Raw genomic sequence first — 18,400 nt, 5'->3', positions numbered from 1 at the left:
TGAAGCACAACAATTCTTTGTGTGTGTAAGTGTGTGTGTGTGTGTGTGTGTGTGTGTGTGTGTGTGTGTGTGTGTGTGTGTGTGTGTGTGTGTGATGATCTATGGGTTTTGAGGTCATCCTGTAAATTCAGGGATGCTCCATCTTTGGTCTGATGCTGATTTTATTGAATTTCTTTGCAGTTTAGTACAAGAACTTTTCTGAATTTTCAATTCTCCTTAAAAAATGATTCACTGATTGTAAATAAATTGCATTGCTGTTGAGCATTTCTTATCCGTTTGACTGGTTCTAACGAAACTATTCCCCTATGTATTAATAATCATAAGCTGCTAGGCTCCAGTAAAAGCTTCACCTTTTATTGCCTCCAGAAATATTCATACGACTTGAACTTTTCCACGTTTTGTCACTTTCCACAGAATTCATAATTTTTTATTTTTATTTTTTTTGTGATAGGCCAAAAATGCAGTTCATAACTGTGAAGTGGAAGCAAAGTGATTCATTTTCAAAAAAATTTACAGATAAAAATCTGAGCATTCATTAAACCATCTGTCACTCAACTGTGAGTTTTTGGGAGTTTGTTTCTGGCTGCTTTGCACATCTAGAAAGAGAAAACTTAACCCGTTCTTTGGAAAACAACTCAGGATCATCAAATCTGATGTAAAGAGTCCATGAACATCAGGCACAGATCTTCAGTTGGATGTACATTTGGACTTTGACTAGGCCATTCTAACATGTGAATATGCTTTAATCCAAATCATTCCATAATGTCTCTGCTTGTATTTTTAAAGTTGTTGTCCTGTTGGAAAGGGAAGTTTCTTGAGAAAATATCTTTGCACACTCTAAATAAGACAAAACTAACTACAAGCAACTTTTCAGATAAAAAAGAATTAATTTCCCTGAAAGATTATTTCACTTATAGCAAGACATTTTTACCATTTTATAAGTGAAAATATCTGCCAGTGGATCTAATACATTTTTTCTCAATATTACTTGAAACAAGCTCCTATAACTTGCTGAAATTTTACTTGTAAGTTAGTTTTTTGTTGGTGTTTCATCATCTCCTCCAGGAAAGAATCCCAGCCAACAGAACATCAGACCAGATGTAGTGAGAGAAAAAACTGAGAGAAAACATAAAGTTAACAGCTGAAATAACAGCAAATAACGCAACTTAGAGAGTAGTAGAAGAAGAAAAGTAGTGAGGAAGAGTGGTCCGTTTGTTTCATTCAAGTTTTCATGGGTGTCAGATTACAAATGCATTCCCCCATTTTTTTTATTTTATCTGTATCAATGTGTCAGTTTCCTCCCACTGCACCAGTTTGCCCTCTTTTGCTTTGGTCCATCTAATAAAAAGTTTAAAGATACATTGCTGTATACGTTTGCAACATGACAAACTGCAAGAAGCTGCAGAGTCAGAAACATGATTGGATATATGAATCGTTACTATTGACCTCATCAGACAGCTTTCAACTGTTTGTGGCTTTTTGCTTCCTGACTCAAGCTGTGAAGAGGAAATGGGACATGGGCTTTGACTCAGTTTGTCCCATTTCCACAAATCAATGTGGTTAGCATTTAGACTGATGTGTAATTTTGCGACTCCTCTGCTCAAATCCTGCCGTTTCACTCTTCAACAGGATTCCACGGTCTACGAAAAGGAGAAGGACATCATATCTGTTGTGAGTTTGTCTCACATTTTGCTCATTCATAATTTCAGCAGATGAAACTTTTGCTTCACTGTGCTTTAAGTGAGGTATTGTTAGCTGTGTGAACCGGTGTCTCCTCCCAGTAAGTGAAGGTTTTTCCCGTTTTAGTGCCGTCAGTTGGTGGAGGTTTGTGATGAGATCCTGAACTCCAGCTCCGACGCTCTTTTGACCCACACGGCTCAGCTGGAGAGCGTCAGCCTGGTACCTGCTACACCCAGTGATCAACTGGTAACGGTTTTTTACCTTCTCCTTCCTTATAACCTTCATGAATGTAAAAAAGGTTTTATTCCAAGTTAAATCTGTGTCAGGCACAATGAGCTCTCGTGAGTTTGCCCTGTTTTGTTTTATTTTTAGTTTTTATTAAGGCTAAGACTTCAATGTATGCTTTCAATTAACACGTTAAGAAGAAATGTGAAAAGTGAAGCCCACATGCTAACTGAACTAGTGTTTAAATAAGCTAATATGAGATGAATCACATAAAGTCGTGTGTTTGGTGCTGGATAGTAAAAGCTAAATGTTTATTATTGCTACATAGTCCCAAACCCAGAATGAGACATTCTGAGAAGATTCAGAATAAAAAAAGCTGAACATGTCAGTTTTGAAATGCCAGCAAGATTTAAATTCAGAAAGTTTTCTTCATATTTTTAATATTTTTACTTTGTTAGTTAATTATGCTGTGTTGAGCCATAGAGAAGAACAGATTCATGTACAGGATTTAAAATTCATATTTCCACAAAAGTTTAGTGACTGTAAAAACACAAACACTTTCTTTAATATTTCAAATATTGTCATCTATAAATGTTTAGTCAATATTCTAGTTTACACTAAAGTGAGCTGGAAATATTTATATATCATCCTAATACACATTCTATTTATTGATTCAGTCAAAAATGAAAATCGGAATGGATAAACTTTGCTAACCGCTATTTGATTAGAATAGAATTGATTGTGATTAATAAATTACAAATGATTTAATTAATTATTTGATTTTTTTTAATTTCATCCCACCCATATTGATATTTAGTAAAAACTGTCTAAATCAGAGTTTATCTGCCATGTAATAAACTGAAGTGTTTCCTTCTTCATTCAGTTAAAATTCACACAAAATCAATGTAAAAATATTTACATTTCAATATTCCTTCTTTTTTCTTTACTTTTCTTGACCTTCACATCCATTTTTTTAAACTTCACCAAGCTTATCAGTTTGCTCACCCTCATATTACTCTTTTTTCTCTACTGTTTTTTTAAACACTAACATGTTTAAAGCTTATTTTTAACCCTCTGCTGGGGGGTTTCCTCATTTGGTTCCTTCATCCAGCTCAACGTTCTTCACCACTTTTACTTCTGTTCCTAAAAGCTTCCCTGATGTTTGGTGGCTAAAGCACAATGTTCTTTTTGTGCTGCATGTCCTGTTTTGCCATGAAGTCTGCACATTTGCTTCAGTACTCACAGCTCTCCTCTGTTCCTCTGTGCTGGTTATCCCACTAATCTAGAATCCTTTTAGGATTCATTTCTAAAGAGCTGTTTCTTTCATGCATTTCCCTCTTTCTTTGCCTTTGTGGACTCAAACCATTAACTAAAAAGTCTTATTAGATGCTGGCTGCATTTTCCCATCACATTATTTTTTCTACATTACGCCACCTCTGATGTTGTGCCTGCATATTGTTTACATGTCCATGAACGCAGCCATGCTTCTGAATGCTAAGCTCATTTTTCTGCTGATCCACTGCTCCACCAAAAGAGGACTTTTACAAATGCACTTAGCTAGAGGGGACAGTTTGTTAATTACGCTGACAGCAGGTAATTGATTAGAGCACATCACCGATAATGAAGTCGGTGCTCTGACAGCTTAAGAGTAATGGGAACTAAAGGCAGGGAGAAAGGAAGTGAGAAGCAGAAGGCATTATGGTTCTTACCAAGGGGGTTTACCAAATGTGACGTGTCTCTGACATAATGTAAATATAAAAATTAAAAGCACTGAATCTTTTTCAAATTTTGTGTAAATATAGTTGTAGAAATTTTGAGTTAAAATAAAGAAAAACAATAAAATTATGTCAGTAAGTTCTAAAGTTAGTGCTTAATTTTCTGGACGTAACGATTCACTCGTGTGTGTTTGTCACAAAGTTTTAACCTTGGAAATATTTGACTTAATGTTATTCTAGAAAACATTAACTGACAAGGAAATCTATCCTAATATCTGCAACATTTTTTAATTAAAAATCTATTATCTGTTTCAATATAAGCTTAAAAAACAAATTAAAATACATAATAATAGTATTTATTTCTTATAAACTAACACTGAAAGCCATTACATTTGCAGGACTTTATGGATTAATAATGACACTTTTCCTAATCAGCAACATATTAACATATAAATCTTATTTGCGCTTCTGTTTAAAAGTGAGAGCTTGCTTGGTAGCAGCCAGAAGATAATGCAAATCTAATTTCACGTCCATGTTTGTAATCTCCTCTCCATCTTGTAAAGACGCTTAAACATTGGAGACACCACATACTGCCTGTCAGGTCTCAGCTGTATTACCTGTCCTAATAAACTCTAATTCCTTTTTCATTACTATTAACATGTCTTATTCCTTAATTAGTTATTGAGTTGTTGCCCAGCACTAAAACAAACCTCCATAAATTGCATTTTGATGAGTTAATTTATGTTTGATAGATTACTCAATATACATCACAATCATTCTGGGGTCATGTAGTATTTGTTTTTTAATACATTTTCTGTTGATATGTTGCATAAAATCCTCATAAAATCCATTAAAGTTCTGTGTTTTATAAAGCTATGAGGATAGACCAGTTTATGTACTGAGGAAGAGGAGTAACTGACCAAGCAACAAAGAAAACGAATCAATGGAGAACGGAAAACAGCGGAGGAAGAGGAGCAGCGCAGAAAACTAAAGGAACAAAGAACTAAACAAAGGGAGGGAACTACAAAACAGGAGGGAATCTAACCTAAAGAAACAAGTCCAAAGACACAAATGTTAAATGAATAAATGATCAAACACAAAGTAAAAACCAAACATGGCAAGATCCAAAGAAATGATCCAAAACAGAAACACAAATGAAACTTAAAGTTCAAACCCATCCTAGTCACACGTTAAAGATTATTACAAAATGTGGAAAAAATAACAGAAGTATATATTAAGTACTACCTTTTTTATCAGAATATTGTAAATACAGGAATGAAACAGTTTTTATCCATTGATATTTCCATCACCATTAGATATGTATTGATTGTGTAATTTAACTTGTGATTAGTGACGACAAGCTGATGAACAAACATCGATATTTCCACAGAATCCAATTATAACAGCAGCATCATGGTTGTGTTGCTTCTGTCCAAGCTGCTTGTGCAGATTCACACTGTGCAGACGCACAAGTTATTTTATCTTTCTGAATTATGCACAGCATTTTTATTGTTTCCATTTCTCTCAGGGGATCGAGATAACATCCACCAGCTCCAGCAACCACTACGTGACGGGAACGGCTGCTGAGGTCAGGTTCACGCATTTGCTTTTCCTCCCATTTGGACGTTGATGCTGCTGTGTGTGACTCTGTGGTCCTCCTGACCTCTGAGCCAGTGGGGTTAACTGCAGCTAAAGATGCGTCCAGAGGGGTCTTCCCCACATTGAACTACCCAGCTGCCTATATCAGTGCCTTGCTAAAAAAGCCACCAATGTTAGAGAAGAAGACGATAACGAGCAATGTCTGCAATCCAGTCTGTTACTCAGTTTTGCATCAAAAGAACACTTTTGTTCTTTTTTCTGCTAGTGTTTGGTTAGTCGTTGTTTTGCCAAACACTTGTCATTTTTGCTATGAAAAGTGAAAATTAACAACAACACTTTTCATTCTCTGGCCTCGGTGACGATAAAAACAAAAAAACGGCAAAGTGACAGCACAGTTTCCTCTGCTCTGTTAAAGACAGCGAGGCATGACACATTATTTTCAGCCAAAGGCTCGTCTGTCTGCTGTAGACTCTACAACCTGCAGGCACTTGCTGCGTAGCATTTGTAAACATTACTGCTCATTTTAAATGTTGCGTAATAAATCCAAGCTGGGAATATGAATGCTGTCAGATATTGATTTATAGCGTTGTTGGGATTGTTCTGTGCTACATTTAGCTGGTTTTGTGTTGCAGCAGCTCCTTGTTTACGCTGCTTGTTCCTCCTTTTGCAGCCTTCCTCTGATGCCTATTTGCAAGTCCTGTCTGGTGATGAAGTGATCCAAGTCAACGACCAGATAGTGGTGAGTGATGCAGCACATGGAGTTTGATCCATACGCCTGTACTTATGTTGGACCTGTGCTCAAAGAGAAAAACCTTCAGGAGGGAATAATCTGTGCTGCTGCATCAGGTCGGTTGGAGCAGAGCCAAACTTATTGAGAAGCTGCGGGAGAATCCCAGTGGAGTGACTCTGATCATAAAGAGGATCCCGGGTTCGCTGCGGCGCAAGCATTCGATCCAGATCACACCTGTGCAGGTTAGCCACCTTCTCCACTCAAAGCTTCACACCAGGTTCAAGTTCAAATTTTATTTGTCTAGCATATTTCAGCAGCAAGGCAGTTCAATATGCTTTACGTCATAAAAACACACAGTTAACATTACATTTTGCCGTCGATACACATCAAAATATCGATTAATGTTTCAGTGATTATGTTTCAAAAGCAACTGGGTTTTAGTCTAGATTTAAAGACTCTCAGTGTTTCGGCTGTTTTGCAGTTTTCTGGAAGTTTGTTCCAGATTTGTGGTGCATAGAAGCTGAATGTTGCTTCTTCACATTTGACTCTGGTTCTGGGGACGCAGACCAGAACCAGAAGACCTGAGAGGTCTGAAGGTTGATGCAGCAGCAGATCTGTAATGTAACTCAGTGCATATCTAATATTGATATGCATCAAACCCAAACCAGACGTTGCATATTTAAGGACATATTTATTTTTCTGCTGATATTTTGCAGCTCTAGTATTCCACTTGTGAGACACATCTTTGGAAAAAATCTCGTCACCACTCGGGATCCGTTTCCACCAACACTTAAACCCGTCACCATGTCGACTGTTGTTTGTTTATGATCACCACAGTGAAACGCTGCATCAGTGAACAAGTTCACGCGCACACACTGTGCACTTCACACCCCCTTGTGACCATCGCCATGATAATCTGGGATCTAGCTGGCGGCTCAGGCTGAGAGAAAGATGTGAATCGGCTCCGTGTTTCAGCCCATATTGCCCCGAGACGACGCTTGGCTTTCAGCGAGACTTTCACAGACTTTGTGTTTGTGTGACCGTGTTCCTCCCTCATCTGCTCGACCGCAGTGTGTGCAGACAGAACCTGCCATCGCAGTCCACATGACATCCGGTTTCTTAACCCTGTGCTAACCCGTAGAAGCACACAGGCTTTAATGTGCACACTCACATGTTTGGATTTGGTCTCATTTGTTTGTAGAAGGAGGAAGAGGAGAGACGAGGGAGTTCGGACGAAGAAGAACCGGAGGACAAAGAGGAGAATCAGAGGCACTCCATATTTGAGAGAGTAGCAGCTTCTGTCAGATCCCTGTCATTTAGGTAAGATTATTAATAACAAATTACTCTGTAAAAATATTCACACACATTCACTGTTTCACTTGCTGCCATGTCAGCAACACAGTACCATGGGTTTTATACGTGTTTTATGCAAAAGATCCGCACCAAATGTTAGCATAAATGGCTGAAGGTTTGGCTTGAATTTTTTTCAACCTCTCTACACTCTGACCTGATAACCCTGAATAAGATCCAGTGCAACCCTTCAGCATGTCAAACTCAAGGCTCAGGGGCCAAATCTGGCCGCCACAACTCTTTTAGTGGCCCTCTGGACTCAAGATGCCAAATTTCTGCAATCAGTTCAAACTTCAGTTTTTCATGATTCCATAATTGCAGAATATTATGCAAAGTCAGCATAAATTTAAACCGTGAGTTTAAAATTTTCTGCAAAAATGGTAAAAATTATTGAGTTTAATTGATGCCAATTCACACCTGCAGGTGGCGATATTTCATATTTTTACAACACAGCTGTCTCAGGGTAACTTGATGTAAAGTTATAATTCAAGATCAATATGAGAAGTAACAAAAAGTCGCATTGAACGTCATATTAAATATTATCCAATTCTTTGCAAATATTCCCACATTAGCAGCACAAAATCAGAGATTTTGATTGCAAAAAAATCACGAAATCCTGGATGGACTGATCAATGAGAAAGGTTTTATGATGTACTTATCAGATGTAGAATCAGCTGTTTAAAAATATTTTAAGAGTTTGTTAGTGGGTTTTATCAATACATTCTGGCACAACCAGCCCTGGAGAACATGAAAATGAGTTTGACACTCATGAAACCAAGAAATCACCTATGCATAGTTGAATAAATCCAACCAATCTGTGAAGCCTCAAAGGTTTCTCAGAAGAACAAACCGTATCATGAAGACCAACAAACCCATCAGTAAGTTCAGGAGAAGTTTAAATCAGAAGTTTAAACCCTTGAACACCTCACAGAGCTCTTTTTAATCCATCATCTGAAATTGGAAAGTGCCGAGACATGGCAATCCAGCTAAATCTGAGAGTATCAATCAGAGAAGCAGCCAGGAAGTCCCTGGTAACTGGGAAAGCTGTGAGATCTGCAGCTCAAGCGTAAAATCCTGGCAACGATACAAATAAGCCAGAAAACTGGCTTTTGTGCTTCCGTAGGTCATTTTGTCTAATATAAAAACCTGTTTAACAGTCTGACATGTTTAAGTGAGTCAAAAAAACATAAAACCTCTTAAATCTGTGAGGGATTTTATAAACACTTGTTGCTAAAACAAAATACAAGAAAAAAAAACAAATGAATCTGTGGGAGATGACATAAATCTTATTTCATTTCCACATCCAGACAACCAGGTTTGTTCACCAAATGATCACAGATTTACTGAGTTGAACAGAACCTCCCACATCCTCTGCTGACCTTTTTAATCTGCCTGAACCCAAAGGGTTTAACGTGACGTCACTTCACAAATGCCATAAATTCCACCAAGCCCACCGACAAGCCGACTTTCGCTGGAAACGGGAGCGAAATAATAGATGAAGCTGCCGACCAGCATCTGAGTGAGTTTCAGAACGGTGACGAAAAATCGAAAGAAGAAAAATTGTAGGAAAAAGTGAGAAGAAGCAAACATGAGAAATGATGGCTGAGGGAGCGCAGGGAGATAAACGATGGGAGTGAGAGGTGATGCACTGCAGACCCACATTTCAGACTACAGGCGTGTAAAGTCAGATCTGATCTCTGCAGAAGAAGTTTGGCTTTGCATCAGTGTCTGTTTAAACACAGCTTCCTTCAATCAGTGTTAAATCAGGATCACATGACACCTGACTTAAATGACGACTGCGGTCTGTTCTCCTGACAGCTGTCATCACATGGTACCCACTATTATTACTTCTTGTTTGTTTTTGGAAAAATCTTAACTTCTTAGAAGTTCCCAGAATCCCTGCCTGGTTTCTAAGAATGCTTCTTGTTTGTGTTGTGCTGCAGGCGGGCCGTTCATGGGCCAGAGGTTCGACAGCAGCCTATGGGACAGGAAGAGTCTGAGTTGCCTTCTGACAGGGAGCAGGAGAGGACCGTGACTTTAGCTGCATTTCAGAACCGTCCGGGCCGGTTGTCTCCTCTGCCGGCGTCAGGTATTTAAGAAATCCCTCAGTATGTTGGTGATTTATTTTTAATTATTGTATTTTCAGCAATAAGTTGGGATGAATCATCTTCACCACAAAATATATTCCAACAATAGTTGGTGGCATTTCTAATACTCTGCAGGATGTAGCCAATCAAAACGAAGGAACAGTGTCACCTGAGCTCAGTTTTGTGTCTGAACGCTTTTTTTAAACCAGAAACCAAGATGGTGTGATTAGCAAACGAGCCTGGGCATGGAACAGTGCAAATCTGTTCTTTGGTTACTAAAGCATTACAGAAACAAGATTTAGAATAAATATATTGCTGCTTAAAGACTTTCACTAGACACCTGAGTATTGCAGGTGTGCAGTTCCTGCCACACAGAAATTAAATATCATCATAACTCATATTTAAATCTTCAAAGAGTCGTGGATTTTGATGCTGTGGTCATACAGGAGCTCCAGTAGCAGTCAGTCTTGGCCTCTGACTGAAGACTGTTGCTGTACGACTGTCTTTTCATGACTGTGATGACATGCTAACAGCAGCAGAGATGATAGTTGTTGACAAACTCTGCTAATCCACCTCATTTGCTTTTGCCACTCCTCTTTAAACCCCTGCCTGGTCTCATGGTTAGAAAGCTGAGCAGAGACGGTTTGAACTTCCTACTTTGACCCTGCTCTCCATCCAAGAAGCCTCCTTTTTAACTCCTCCTGTAATAAACAACGCCATGTTGCCATGGTTACACATCACAACAACTGTACAAAAGTAAAAACAAAAGAAAAGCCTTCCAGCTCAACAGCATCCAAAAGCGAAGGGAATCATGCAATGCCTCAACCAATAAAAATAATGAACAAATAAGAACAATAAATAAGAAATGAGTATAAAACATTGAAATGTGAGGAAAAATAAAAATCAGGATTGTTTACATATTAAGCTTATGAGGATGACCCTCCCTGCTGATAATTCTCACTGAATTGAAGTGATTATCTAAAAAAGTGTAATAACTTGAGTTATTGACTGTGAACTCAACTCATTATTATTACAGTGGCTGAGAGTTCGGATGGTTCGAGGCTCTCTCCAAATCTGAGGAGAGACCGGTCGCCGTCACCAAGAAGCCCTTCGCCTTTTGAGTTTAGCTCAGAAAGAAGCAGCGTCAGCTCCTGCCCAGACATGGTGGGGCACACGGTGAGAGGACGCTTTACTTTCAGCAAAGACAAAGATCTAGTGATAAAACATGTAACATTCCTGATTATTCTTTTCAGTCGAATAAGGAAACCAAGAAGAGCTCTAAGAAAGGTAAGACTTTTGGATCAAACAGCAAACAAACACAAAACAAAAGTATTCATACCTCTCAATGCACAGAAACCGTTTTCATTGTACAACTAAAACTGTATAAAGTTTCTTCCATTTCAAAGTTATGCACCACCTTGTGTATCAGTTGCAAATTGAATAAAGTTTAGTGAAGTTTGTAGTTTTTATGTGACATGAAAAAGCTTAAGCAGTATGAATACTTCTGCACTGAACACTAATAGTGCTAAAACATTGCTTCATTTAACTACAAAATAAACAGTTAAGGATTATTTAAGTCAAATTAAAAGATGTAGAAGAATAACTTTTTGAAGACATTATACTGAATTACTATTAGATTTAAAAATGGATGAAAAGCAACATTAAAGTTGAAAATAAATATTTTTAAGGGCTTTAATGGTGAATGTACTCATCTTTTCTGTTGTATTTGTGGTGGATTTCCAGGAATGTCGACAGCTCTGAGCCGGCGCCGAGTCTCCTGCCGGGATTTGGCTCATCCCGACTGTGACGGCTGGCTTTGGAAAAAGAGGAAGGAGAGCAGCGTCTTCATCACCCAGAAGTGGCAGCGCTTCTGGTTTGTTCTGCAAGGACCCAATCTGTACTGGTACAACACTCAACAGGTAGGAGAGAAAAAACTTAAACACAATGCGCTTTTGGCACATTTAATATCGTTAATCTGATTTTTGTGTTTTCTTCAGGATGAAAAAGCTGAGGGTCTCCTAAATATATCCAGCTACAGCTTAGAGGGTGGTGGAGAGCACAAGAGAAAACAGTCAGTATTCCTTCCATGGTGGATCAGATTGCAAACCTGTGACATTTTCCTTTGACGTTGATGGATTTGTGATCTATGCATTTAAGGCTCCAGAATAAAAGCGAAGTTTTATAATCTCAGGTTCTTTTTGTTATTTTGGACAAACTGAAATGTTTCATCATCTTACAGAGGAAAATAATTAGGATTTGTGTGTTTCATGTGACTCATCCCTCCATCTTTGTTCTGCAGCGTTTTCCAAATGACCCATCAGAAATTTCAGAACTTCTTCTTCTCCGTTGACTCCGCCACCGATTTGAGCAAGTAAGCTGGAAACAGAACATCCAACATGACTTTTTCTTTTTTACTTGTTTGTGTTTATTGATTGGGTAATGTCAATAAGCAGAAAAATAAAATATATTTCATGCATCCACTCTATTAGCTTATTTTTTTTCACTCACAGCAGCATTTGATCATATTGTTTTGGGTGCAGACGCACACTGCCCCCTGCTGTTGGCCTTAATGGATTCTCTTTCTCCTGCAAAAACAGTTTCAGTTTTTTAACGGCCCCTACAGGTGTGATTTCATAGCAACAATAAAACATTGTTTTTAATATTTCAACCTACAGTGCCTTGCAAAAGTATTAATATCTGCTGTTTTGGCCATTTTGTAATGTTACAATCAGCTGATTCACTGTATTTAATGAGATTGTATGTCTTCGCTACAGACCAAACAAACAAAGTGGCTCATAACTGTGAAATTAAAAGATTTTTTTTTTTTTTGCACTTTTTCACATGTATTTGGGGCCAGATTTGTAAAGCTAATTATCCTGTCATCACATTCACTGAATACAAATGCACAACACAGTTTTCAGATTTTTTGTTAAATTATATAAAAGCACAGACTATTTTCCTTCCACATCACTATCAAGTTCATCATTGTGTTGGTTTGTTAAATAAAATCTCAATAAAATCCACTGATGTTTAAGGCTGCAGCATGACGAATGTTAAGGGGGTGTGAATATTTCTCCAGTGCACCGTAACTTAGATATAATAATATTTATTTTTCTTCAGGTGGATCAACAGTCTGATTATAGCCATACAGAAGCACAAGAGGCTCCAGAAAGGTCCAGATAATGAAGAAGGTAGCTCAACACTTTTCCATTTACTTTTCTAAGCAAAAATATGTTTTATTCCGTTTTCTAAGTGTTTGTTGTCTGTAGCTGTAATGCTTGTTGAGGCTGCAGTGTCAGCACCAGTGGGAAAACACATAATCGTGTTTCTGAATTATGAAATGTTAACGGTTAACAGTGAAAGAAGCCTAATTGCTGTTGCTGTGGTTGCCAGGCAGCTGGTTGATAACAATAATGGGAAAACAGCGAACACTTAAGGTAATGTCATTATTTCAACAGCCTTTTGATGTTTTCACAGAATGCTACAGCGAAACTGAATCGGAGAGCGAATCGTCTCCTTCATCTCGCAGGAAAAACAAGGTTGATGAATTAAAAAGAGTCAAAGCAGCAAAAATAGATGCAGTTCGACCTGCTGATGGTGTTAATGTGTGTTTCTGTGTGTGCAGCAGAAAGTTCAGTCTAACACTCTGCCTCGACCCAAAGGGAAGATAAACAAGGCGCCATTACCGACTTCTTCAACAGAGGGCAGCAAAGGTACAAATATGCCCTAACAGGGCTGCGCCACTCACACTGTAAAAACACTGAACCCTACCGAATACTTTAGTCTAGTTCAAATATCCTAGTACACTTGAAATGAGACAAAACTTTCCAACAAGATGTAGGAACTTGCTTTAAGCCTACTTTCTTAATATTGATGAAAATGTACCAGTTCCATTGCAGATTATTTCACTTATAATATGACATTTTGTTGTAAGTGAAATAATCTGCCAATGAAACCAATAATTTTTCATCAATATTAAGGAATTACTTACTAAAAGCAAGCTAATATAACTTGTTGAAAAATTACTTGCAAATTATTTTTGTCTTATTTCAAGTGTACTAAGATATTTACTACAACGAAAACACTCTGTAAGGTTTTGTGTTTTTGTAGTGCAAGTCATTTCACTTTCTTTGTTGGTTCATTACAAATGTAAAGTTAGATGTTTTCATGTCATATGATGTGTCTTTTTTTTTTCAGATGGTGGCACCGTGGATGAGATGGGGATGATGTTTAACAACCTGAAGGAAGGAGGCGTTTCTCTGATTGGCCATGAGCAGCCGTTCACGCAGGACCACTTCAGGAAGTCATTCATCCGGCGCAACAAGAACCCGGTCATCAACGAGAAGGTGCACACGCTGCGGGCCCTGCAGAGCACGCTGAAGGTGAGAGAGGACAGCAACCCCGAGAATAATCATTCCATCAAATGTAGTTTACTTCATGTTACTTCAGTTTACTTCTAGAGATGCACCGATCCAACAGCAATATCTGTATCTACTCCGATATTGAAAAAAATTCGGTAACACTTTATTTGAAGGGGTGTGCATAAGACTGACATGACACTGTCATAAATATGACATAACACTGTCATGAACATAAAGAAATATTTATGAATGTTTATGACTGTTGTCATGAAGTGTCTTTTGGTAAATAATGACACTTTTAATGCAAAGTTGCTCTAAAAGTTGCATTGAATGTCCATTAAAAATGCCAACTTTACATTAAATTATTATAATTTACAAAATCACTCGTTAAATCATTGTGTGTTTAGTGTGCCTTATTAGTGCAGAGTTATCAAATAAATTTGTAATTAAGTACATTTATGTCTGGGGGTTTTTTAAAAAAAAGAAATGTTTTAAGTCAATTCAACATTTTCTTCTGTATCAGATCAGAATTGGCTGATACTAAACCTCAGTTGTAATTGGAAGTAAAAACAAAAGAAGTGGATCGGTACATCTCTGTTTATTTCATAAGGAACAATGCATATTAATTAATGTGACTATAATAAAACAACCATGTAAATAAACCAGATTTAGCCACGAAGGCTACATTTCATTGGCAGATTGATGGTAAAAAATAAAGAACAAGGCACACACGCCTGGGTAAACATACATAACATATTATTAAAAGTAAATTACAAGAAATGTTTAATAGTGGTGTAAATTAGCAATCATAAAAAGGCAAATCACAGTCATAAAAACAAATGTGTTTATTCAAAGATGTTAATTAAAAATATGAATGCAGTTTTGATTATTTAGAAGCTATCGCCCAAATGATTTTCTGAAACTGTTTGGTGATGTGAGGCTTCTTAATTCTAAAGGTAACGACAATGGAAGTGGTAAATTGACCAGGTGTGTTGGGGATCTGGACATTTTTACACTTTAACGTTAAAAACCAGAGCTCAGAAGGATTCACCTCCGTTCTACTGAGCTTGAGGTGGAGAAACTTCTACCTGTTTCTCGCAGGCATGTTTGCATTTCGGCTCAGAGCTGCATGAAAACTAAAGCCACTTTCCTCCGCAGGCGAAAGAAGCCGAGTTGCTGCAGATCAACAAGCTCCTGGACGACTCGGACCTGACTGCGTCCAAGTACCGGTGGTGGAAGGATCAGAACGAGGAGCTGGTTTCAGAAATCGAGAAGCTGGCCTCGGCGGCAGGCGGCAGGAACGTTGCTCGGGCGGAGGGCGGCGAGGACGTCGCTGCAGCGGCAGACAGCAGGGACATCGCTCCGGCAGAGGGCGGCGAGGACGTCGCTCCGGCGGAGGGCGGCGAGGACGTCGCTCCGGTGCGGGACACGCCTGCTGAGGACGTCGCCTTGGAAACCGTTGCCACGGAAACAGCGGCTGCAGAGACGGAGGGCGCGTACAGACTGAGCCTGAGCGACGGTGAGCAGCTCGTCGACGCGGAGCCGTCTGATGTTCTCCTGGAGATCCCGCAGGAAACTCAGAGTCCTGAGTCGAGCCCGGTGCTGGAACTCTCTCTGGGATCGCTGTCAGACTCCATAAACAATCAGCTGCGCAAAAATGCAGAAAGCAGAGACGCTGGTGATCATTACTTCTATATCTAGAACCTTGGTGGCTCAGTAAAGCCTGTCTGTTGTTGTCCAATGTTTTCCACTGAGCTGTCGAACAGGAGCGCATGTTCTGATATTTACATCCAGGATCTCTAAACATTGCCTCTAAATCAAAGGCTGCGTCCTTAAAGACTTTATTCTCTTGTTATATGAGAAACAAAATCTGCCAAGTGTTAAGCACATATTTATGAAATTCTGAAATATATTAGATTTTGCATTATTTTAACATTTTCTTGTAGGTCATGCCTTTTTGATATGTTGTGTAAATATTTTCCCATAATTACTGTTTTTTTTTGGTTAACTCACAGGACCTTAATAAAGGCATGAATGAAAAACATTTGATGGAACGTTTCCAGCAGCATTGCAGCTGCTGGTCGAAGCTTTTTCAGCTCTTTTGTCTGAGCTTCACTTCACCTCCTGCTGATGAACTCTTCATCAGACTGACTGGATGAGCTGTGAACGAAGCAGTGAAGGACTCTTCATGCTGGCTTGAAAGAATAAAGAGAGTTTAGATCCAATGTATACAAGTATATTTCAGTAAATTGAAATATGATGAAAGAGTTGAAAAGTGAAATTTGTACCCAGACTGATGCATTTTAAGTGTTTATTTGTGTTAATTTTCACACAGATAATAAAAACCAAAAATTCTGTTTCTCATAAATCTGAATATTACAAAAGACCAATGAAAACTGACTTCATGCTGGATTTCCAGCATGACCTAAATTTCCAAATGAAATCAAAAATGTACTCTTATCTGAGAAGGGGTCTTTGCACCACTAAACAACAATCTGTTGCATCTCACATTGACTCTTGATAAGGATGTACATGTTCTTGATCTGCTCCAAACTCTTGAAAGAGCTGCTTGACAATCTTCTATTTTACCACATTTTTTCCTTCAACCAAACTTTCCGTTGATTTATTTTAATCTAGCAACTTGTGACAATCGGGCTTCTCCAGTGGCATATGCTCCTTATGGATAGTCTCACTAACTGTGAAGACAATACGGTAATTACAGAATTCCTGAATAGGAAGTCATTTTTTAAATTGGTCTCATGAAATATTATGATTTTCAGAGAACGTAAATATTGAGTTTTATTTAGCTGTGCAAAACGTGCAAAAATAAACATTTATCAGTCATTGTTTGATGAATTTACATCATAGTTTTAAAATAATATTTAAATTACTGAAATAAATACAAGCTGCATACGTGACTCAGAGCAGAATGACTGACAATCGCTAATAAATGTTTTGTTTATGTTAGTCTCCATTGGGTGAATTTCAATGTTTATTACTTTGCTTCCCACATCTGTCCTCTAGCAACAAAAATAAAATACTTTTCATTCTCTGCTTAGCTTTTCTAGACCATAAATCAACAAAACCTTCATTATTGTAATGTCAATCAGATTTATGTTCTACATTGGCTTCAGTTTTAAATCTCACTAAATTATGACTGAATCCATTTGCTTCTTAGCTTCAAATAATTGTTTCTGTGAAAGTAATGTTTATAATTGTGTTTTCCACACCTGTTCCAAGCCTTATATTTGTTGTCTAGATTTACCAATTGGAAGAAAGTGCCATGTTAAAAATTAGCACAGTTTTGTGCAACACTTATTGCCTCCCCTCAACAAAGCAATAAATGTATAACTTATTCCTGCAACATCAAAAGTAAAATGTTTTTGTTGAACCCAAAAACCCAACCCAGAACCCAAATGAAAATGCTTTCATACTTATTAACTTCTTTAAGTTTATCAGCCTTTAGATGTTTTTTATGTCACGATTTGTTTGGGAGGCATTCTAGAAAAATATATTTTCATTTCTTCAATCACAAAGATAAAAAATATATGGAGCTCATTAAACTGTGCTAGGTCCTGAATATTAGGACATTTTTATGATCTTATGACCTCAGATCTGATACAAAACATATCACCTAATCAATACAGAAATGTCTTAACAGATAAAAAAAACTAAATCAGAAACGCTCTGGTGAAAACAACAAAAGGATCTGAAACTCTGGATCGTCCTAATATGTTGTATTAGTAAAAGCAGAAAGTATTGACATCAGGGGTCTGAATAACTTTGTCTCCAATTTAAGCAATTATTTGTAAACCTGAAAATAATAAAAAAAGCTTACAATAAAGTTTTAGATTTTTCTGGATTTTTATGACTTTGACACTTGATCACCAGCATGACCCTGCAGGTTGTGAGACAGATATTGCTGATTGTCTTTGCAGAAAAAATGCTCAGATAGCTTTTAACTTTAATACGCCGCAAGTAATCACATCTGGTCTCTTAAAACCTAACACGGCTGTATCTGGCCAGCGCCTCCGGGTTGTTTTCTGCACAGCATTGTCTGGAACGATCTCTGCATTTCAGATTTGTGTTGACAGAGAAACATTGGTAGCAAAGACTTGCACATATATAATCCCAGCTTGTCAATATCTTTAGTTGAATGTAAAATAATGATACAGGATCATCTCATTTAACTTAAAATGCCATCAAAAAGTGAAAAATAAATTTTGAAAACAGACTTATGTCATACTGAGTGGTATATTTAGAGTATTTATTTTTGGTTAATATTGAAGCTTGAGCCTAACAGCTCAATAAATCACCATTTCTCTGGTAGAGTGATATTTGAGTTCCAACATTTAAATTAACTTTTTGATGTTATTCTAATTTGTTAACATTGACATTTACAAGATACAACATTTTGTTTTGTCCATAAATGTTTTCATTACCCAAACAAACTTCACAAGGTATTTACTTTTTGTATCATTCAAATGTTTTATTCCATCCATCCATCCATTTTCTGCCGCTTATCCGGGGTCGGGTCGCGGAGGCAGCAGCTTCAGAAGGGAGGCCCAGACTTCTCTCTCTCCAGCCTCTTCCAGCTCCTCCAGAGGAATCCTCAGACGTTCCCAGGCCAGCCGAGAGACATAGTCCCTCCAG

General features: G+C 37.9%; 1 protein-coding gene and 1 long non-coding RNA gene across 4 annotated transcripts in view; one reads left to right on the top strand and one right to left on the bottom strand.

Moving 5' to 3' along the window:
- Window positions 1–16,797, top strand: part of cnksr1 (connector enhancer of kinase suppressor of Ras 1) — a 34,334-nt gene extending 17,537 nt beyond the window's left edge. The window contains exons 5-22 of one of the 3 annotated variants that reach the window (XM_015047421.1): window positions 1,630–1,671; window positions 1,807–1,926; window positions 5,149–5,208; window positions 5,890–5,958; window positions 6,066–6,191; window positions 7,151–7,269; window positions 9,243–9,388; window positions 10,423–10,562; window positions 10,640–10,673; window positions 11,130–11,305; window positions 11,384–11,457; window positions 11,686–11,757; window positions 12,507–12,577; window positions 12,864–12,925; window positions 13,012–13,099; window positions 13,584–13,768; window positions 14,906–15,045; window positions 15,100–16,797. In XM_015047421.1, the coding sequence (XP_014902907.1) occupies window positions 1,630–1,671; window positions 1,807–1,926; window positions 5,149–5,208; window positions 5,890–5,958; window positions 6,066–6,191; window positions 7,151–7,269; window positions 9,243–9,388; window positions 10,423–10,562; window positions 10,640–10,673; window positions 11,130–11,305; window positions 11,384–11,457; window positions 11,686–11,757; window positions 12,507–12,577; window positions 12,864–12,925; window positions 13,012–13,099; window positions 13,584–13,768; window positions 14,906–15,045; window positions 15,100–15,448 (2,073 nt within the window). In that variant the 3' untranslated portion in view covers window positions 15,449–16,797. Of the gene's footprint in view, window positions 1–1,629; window positions 1,672–1,806; window positions 1,927–5,148; window positions 5,209–5,889; window positions 5,959–6,065; window positions 6,192–7,150; window positions 7,270–9,242; window positions 9,389–10,422; window positions 10,563–10,639; window positions 10,674–11,129; window positions 11,306–11,383; window positions 11,458–11,685; window positions 11,758–12,506; window positions 12,578–12,863; window positions 12,926–13,011; window positions 13,100–13,583; window positions 13,769–14,905 lie in introns of all 3 variants that reach the window. The other 2 variants (XM_015047420.1, XM_015047419.1) reach the window with 2 other exon arrangements.
- LOC106956530 (uncharacterized) lies at window positions 11,802–15,046 on the bottom strand. The gene is made up of 3 exons (XR_001426789.1): window positions 14,957–15,046; window positions 13,625–13,762; window positions 11,802–11,971 (listed from the first exon to the last, which is right to left on the bottom strand). It is a non-coding gene; the product is annotated as an uncharacterized LOC106956530 (long non-coding RNA).
- Window positions 16,798–18,400: the final 1,603 nt, after the last annotated feature.

Source organism: Poecilia latipinna, unplaced genomic scaffold, assembly GCF_001443285.1.
Source record: "Poecilia latipinna isolate Pla-1442-1.1 unplaced genomic scaffold, P_latipinna-1.0 Scaffold826, whole genome shotgun sequence".
In the NCBI taxonomy this organism is placed as follows: domain Eukaryota; kingdom Metazoa; phylum Chordata; class Actinopteri; order Cyprinodontiformes; family Poeciliidae; genus Poecilia; species Poecilia latipinna.
Note: the sequence above shows the minus strand (reverse complement) of the source record. Positions and strands in the feature narration are given on the sequence as shown.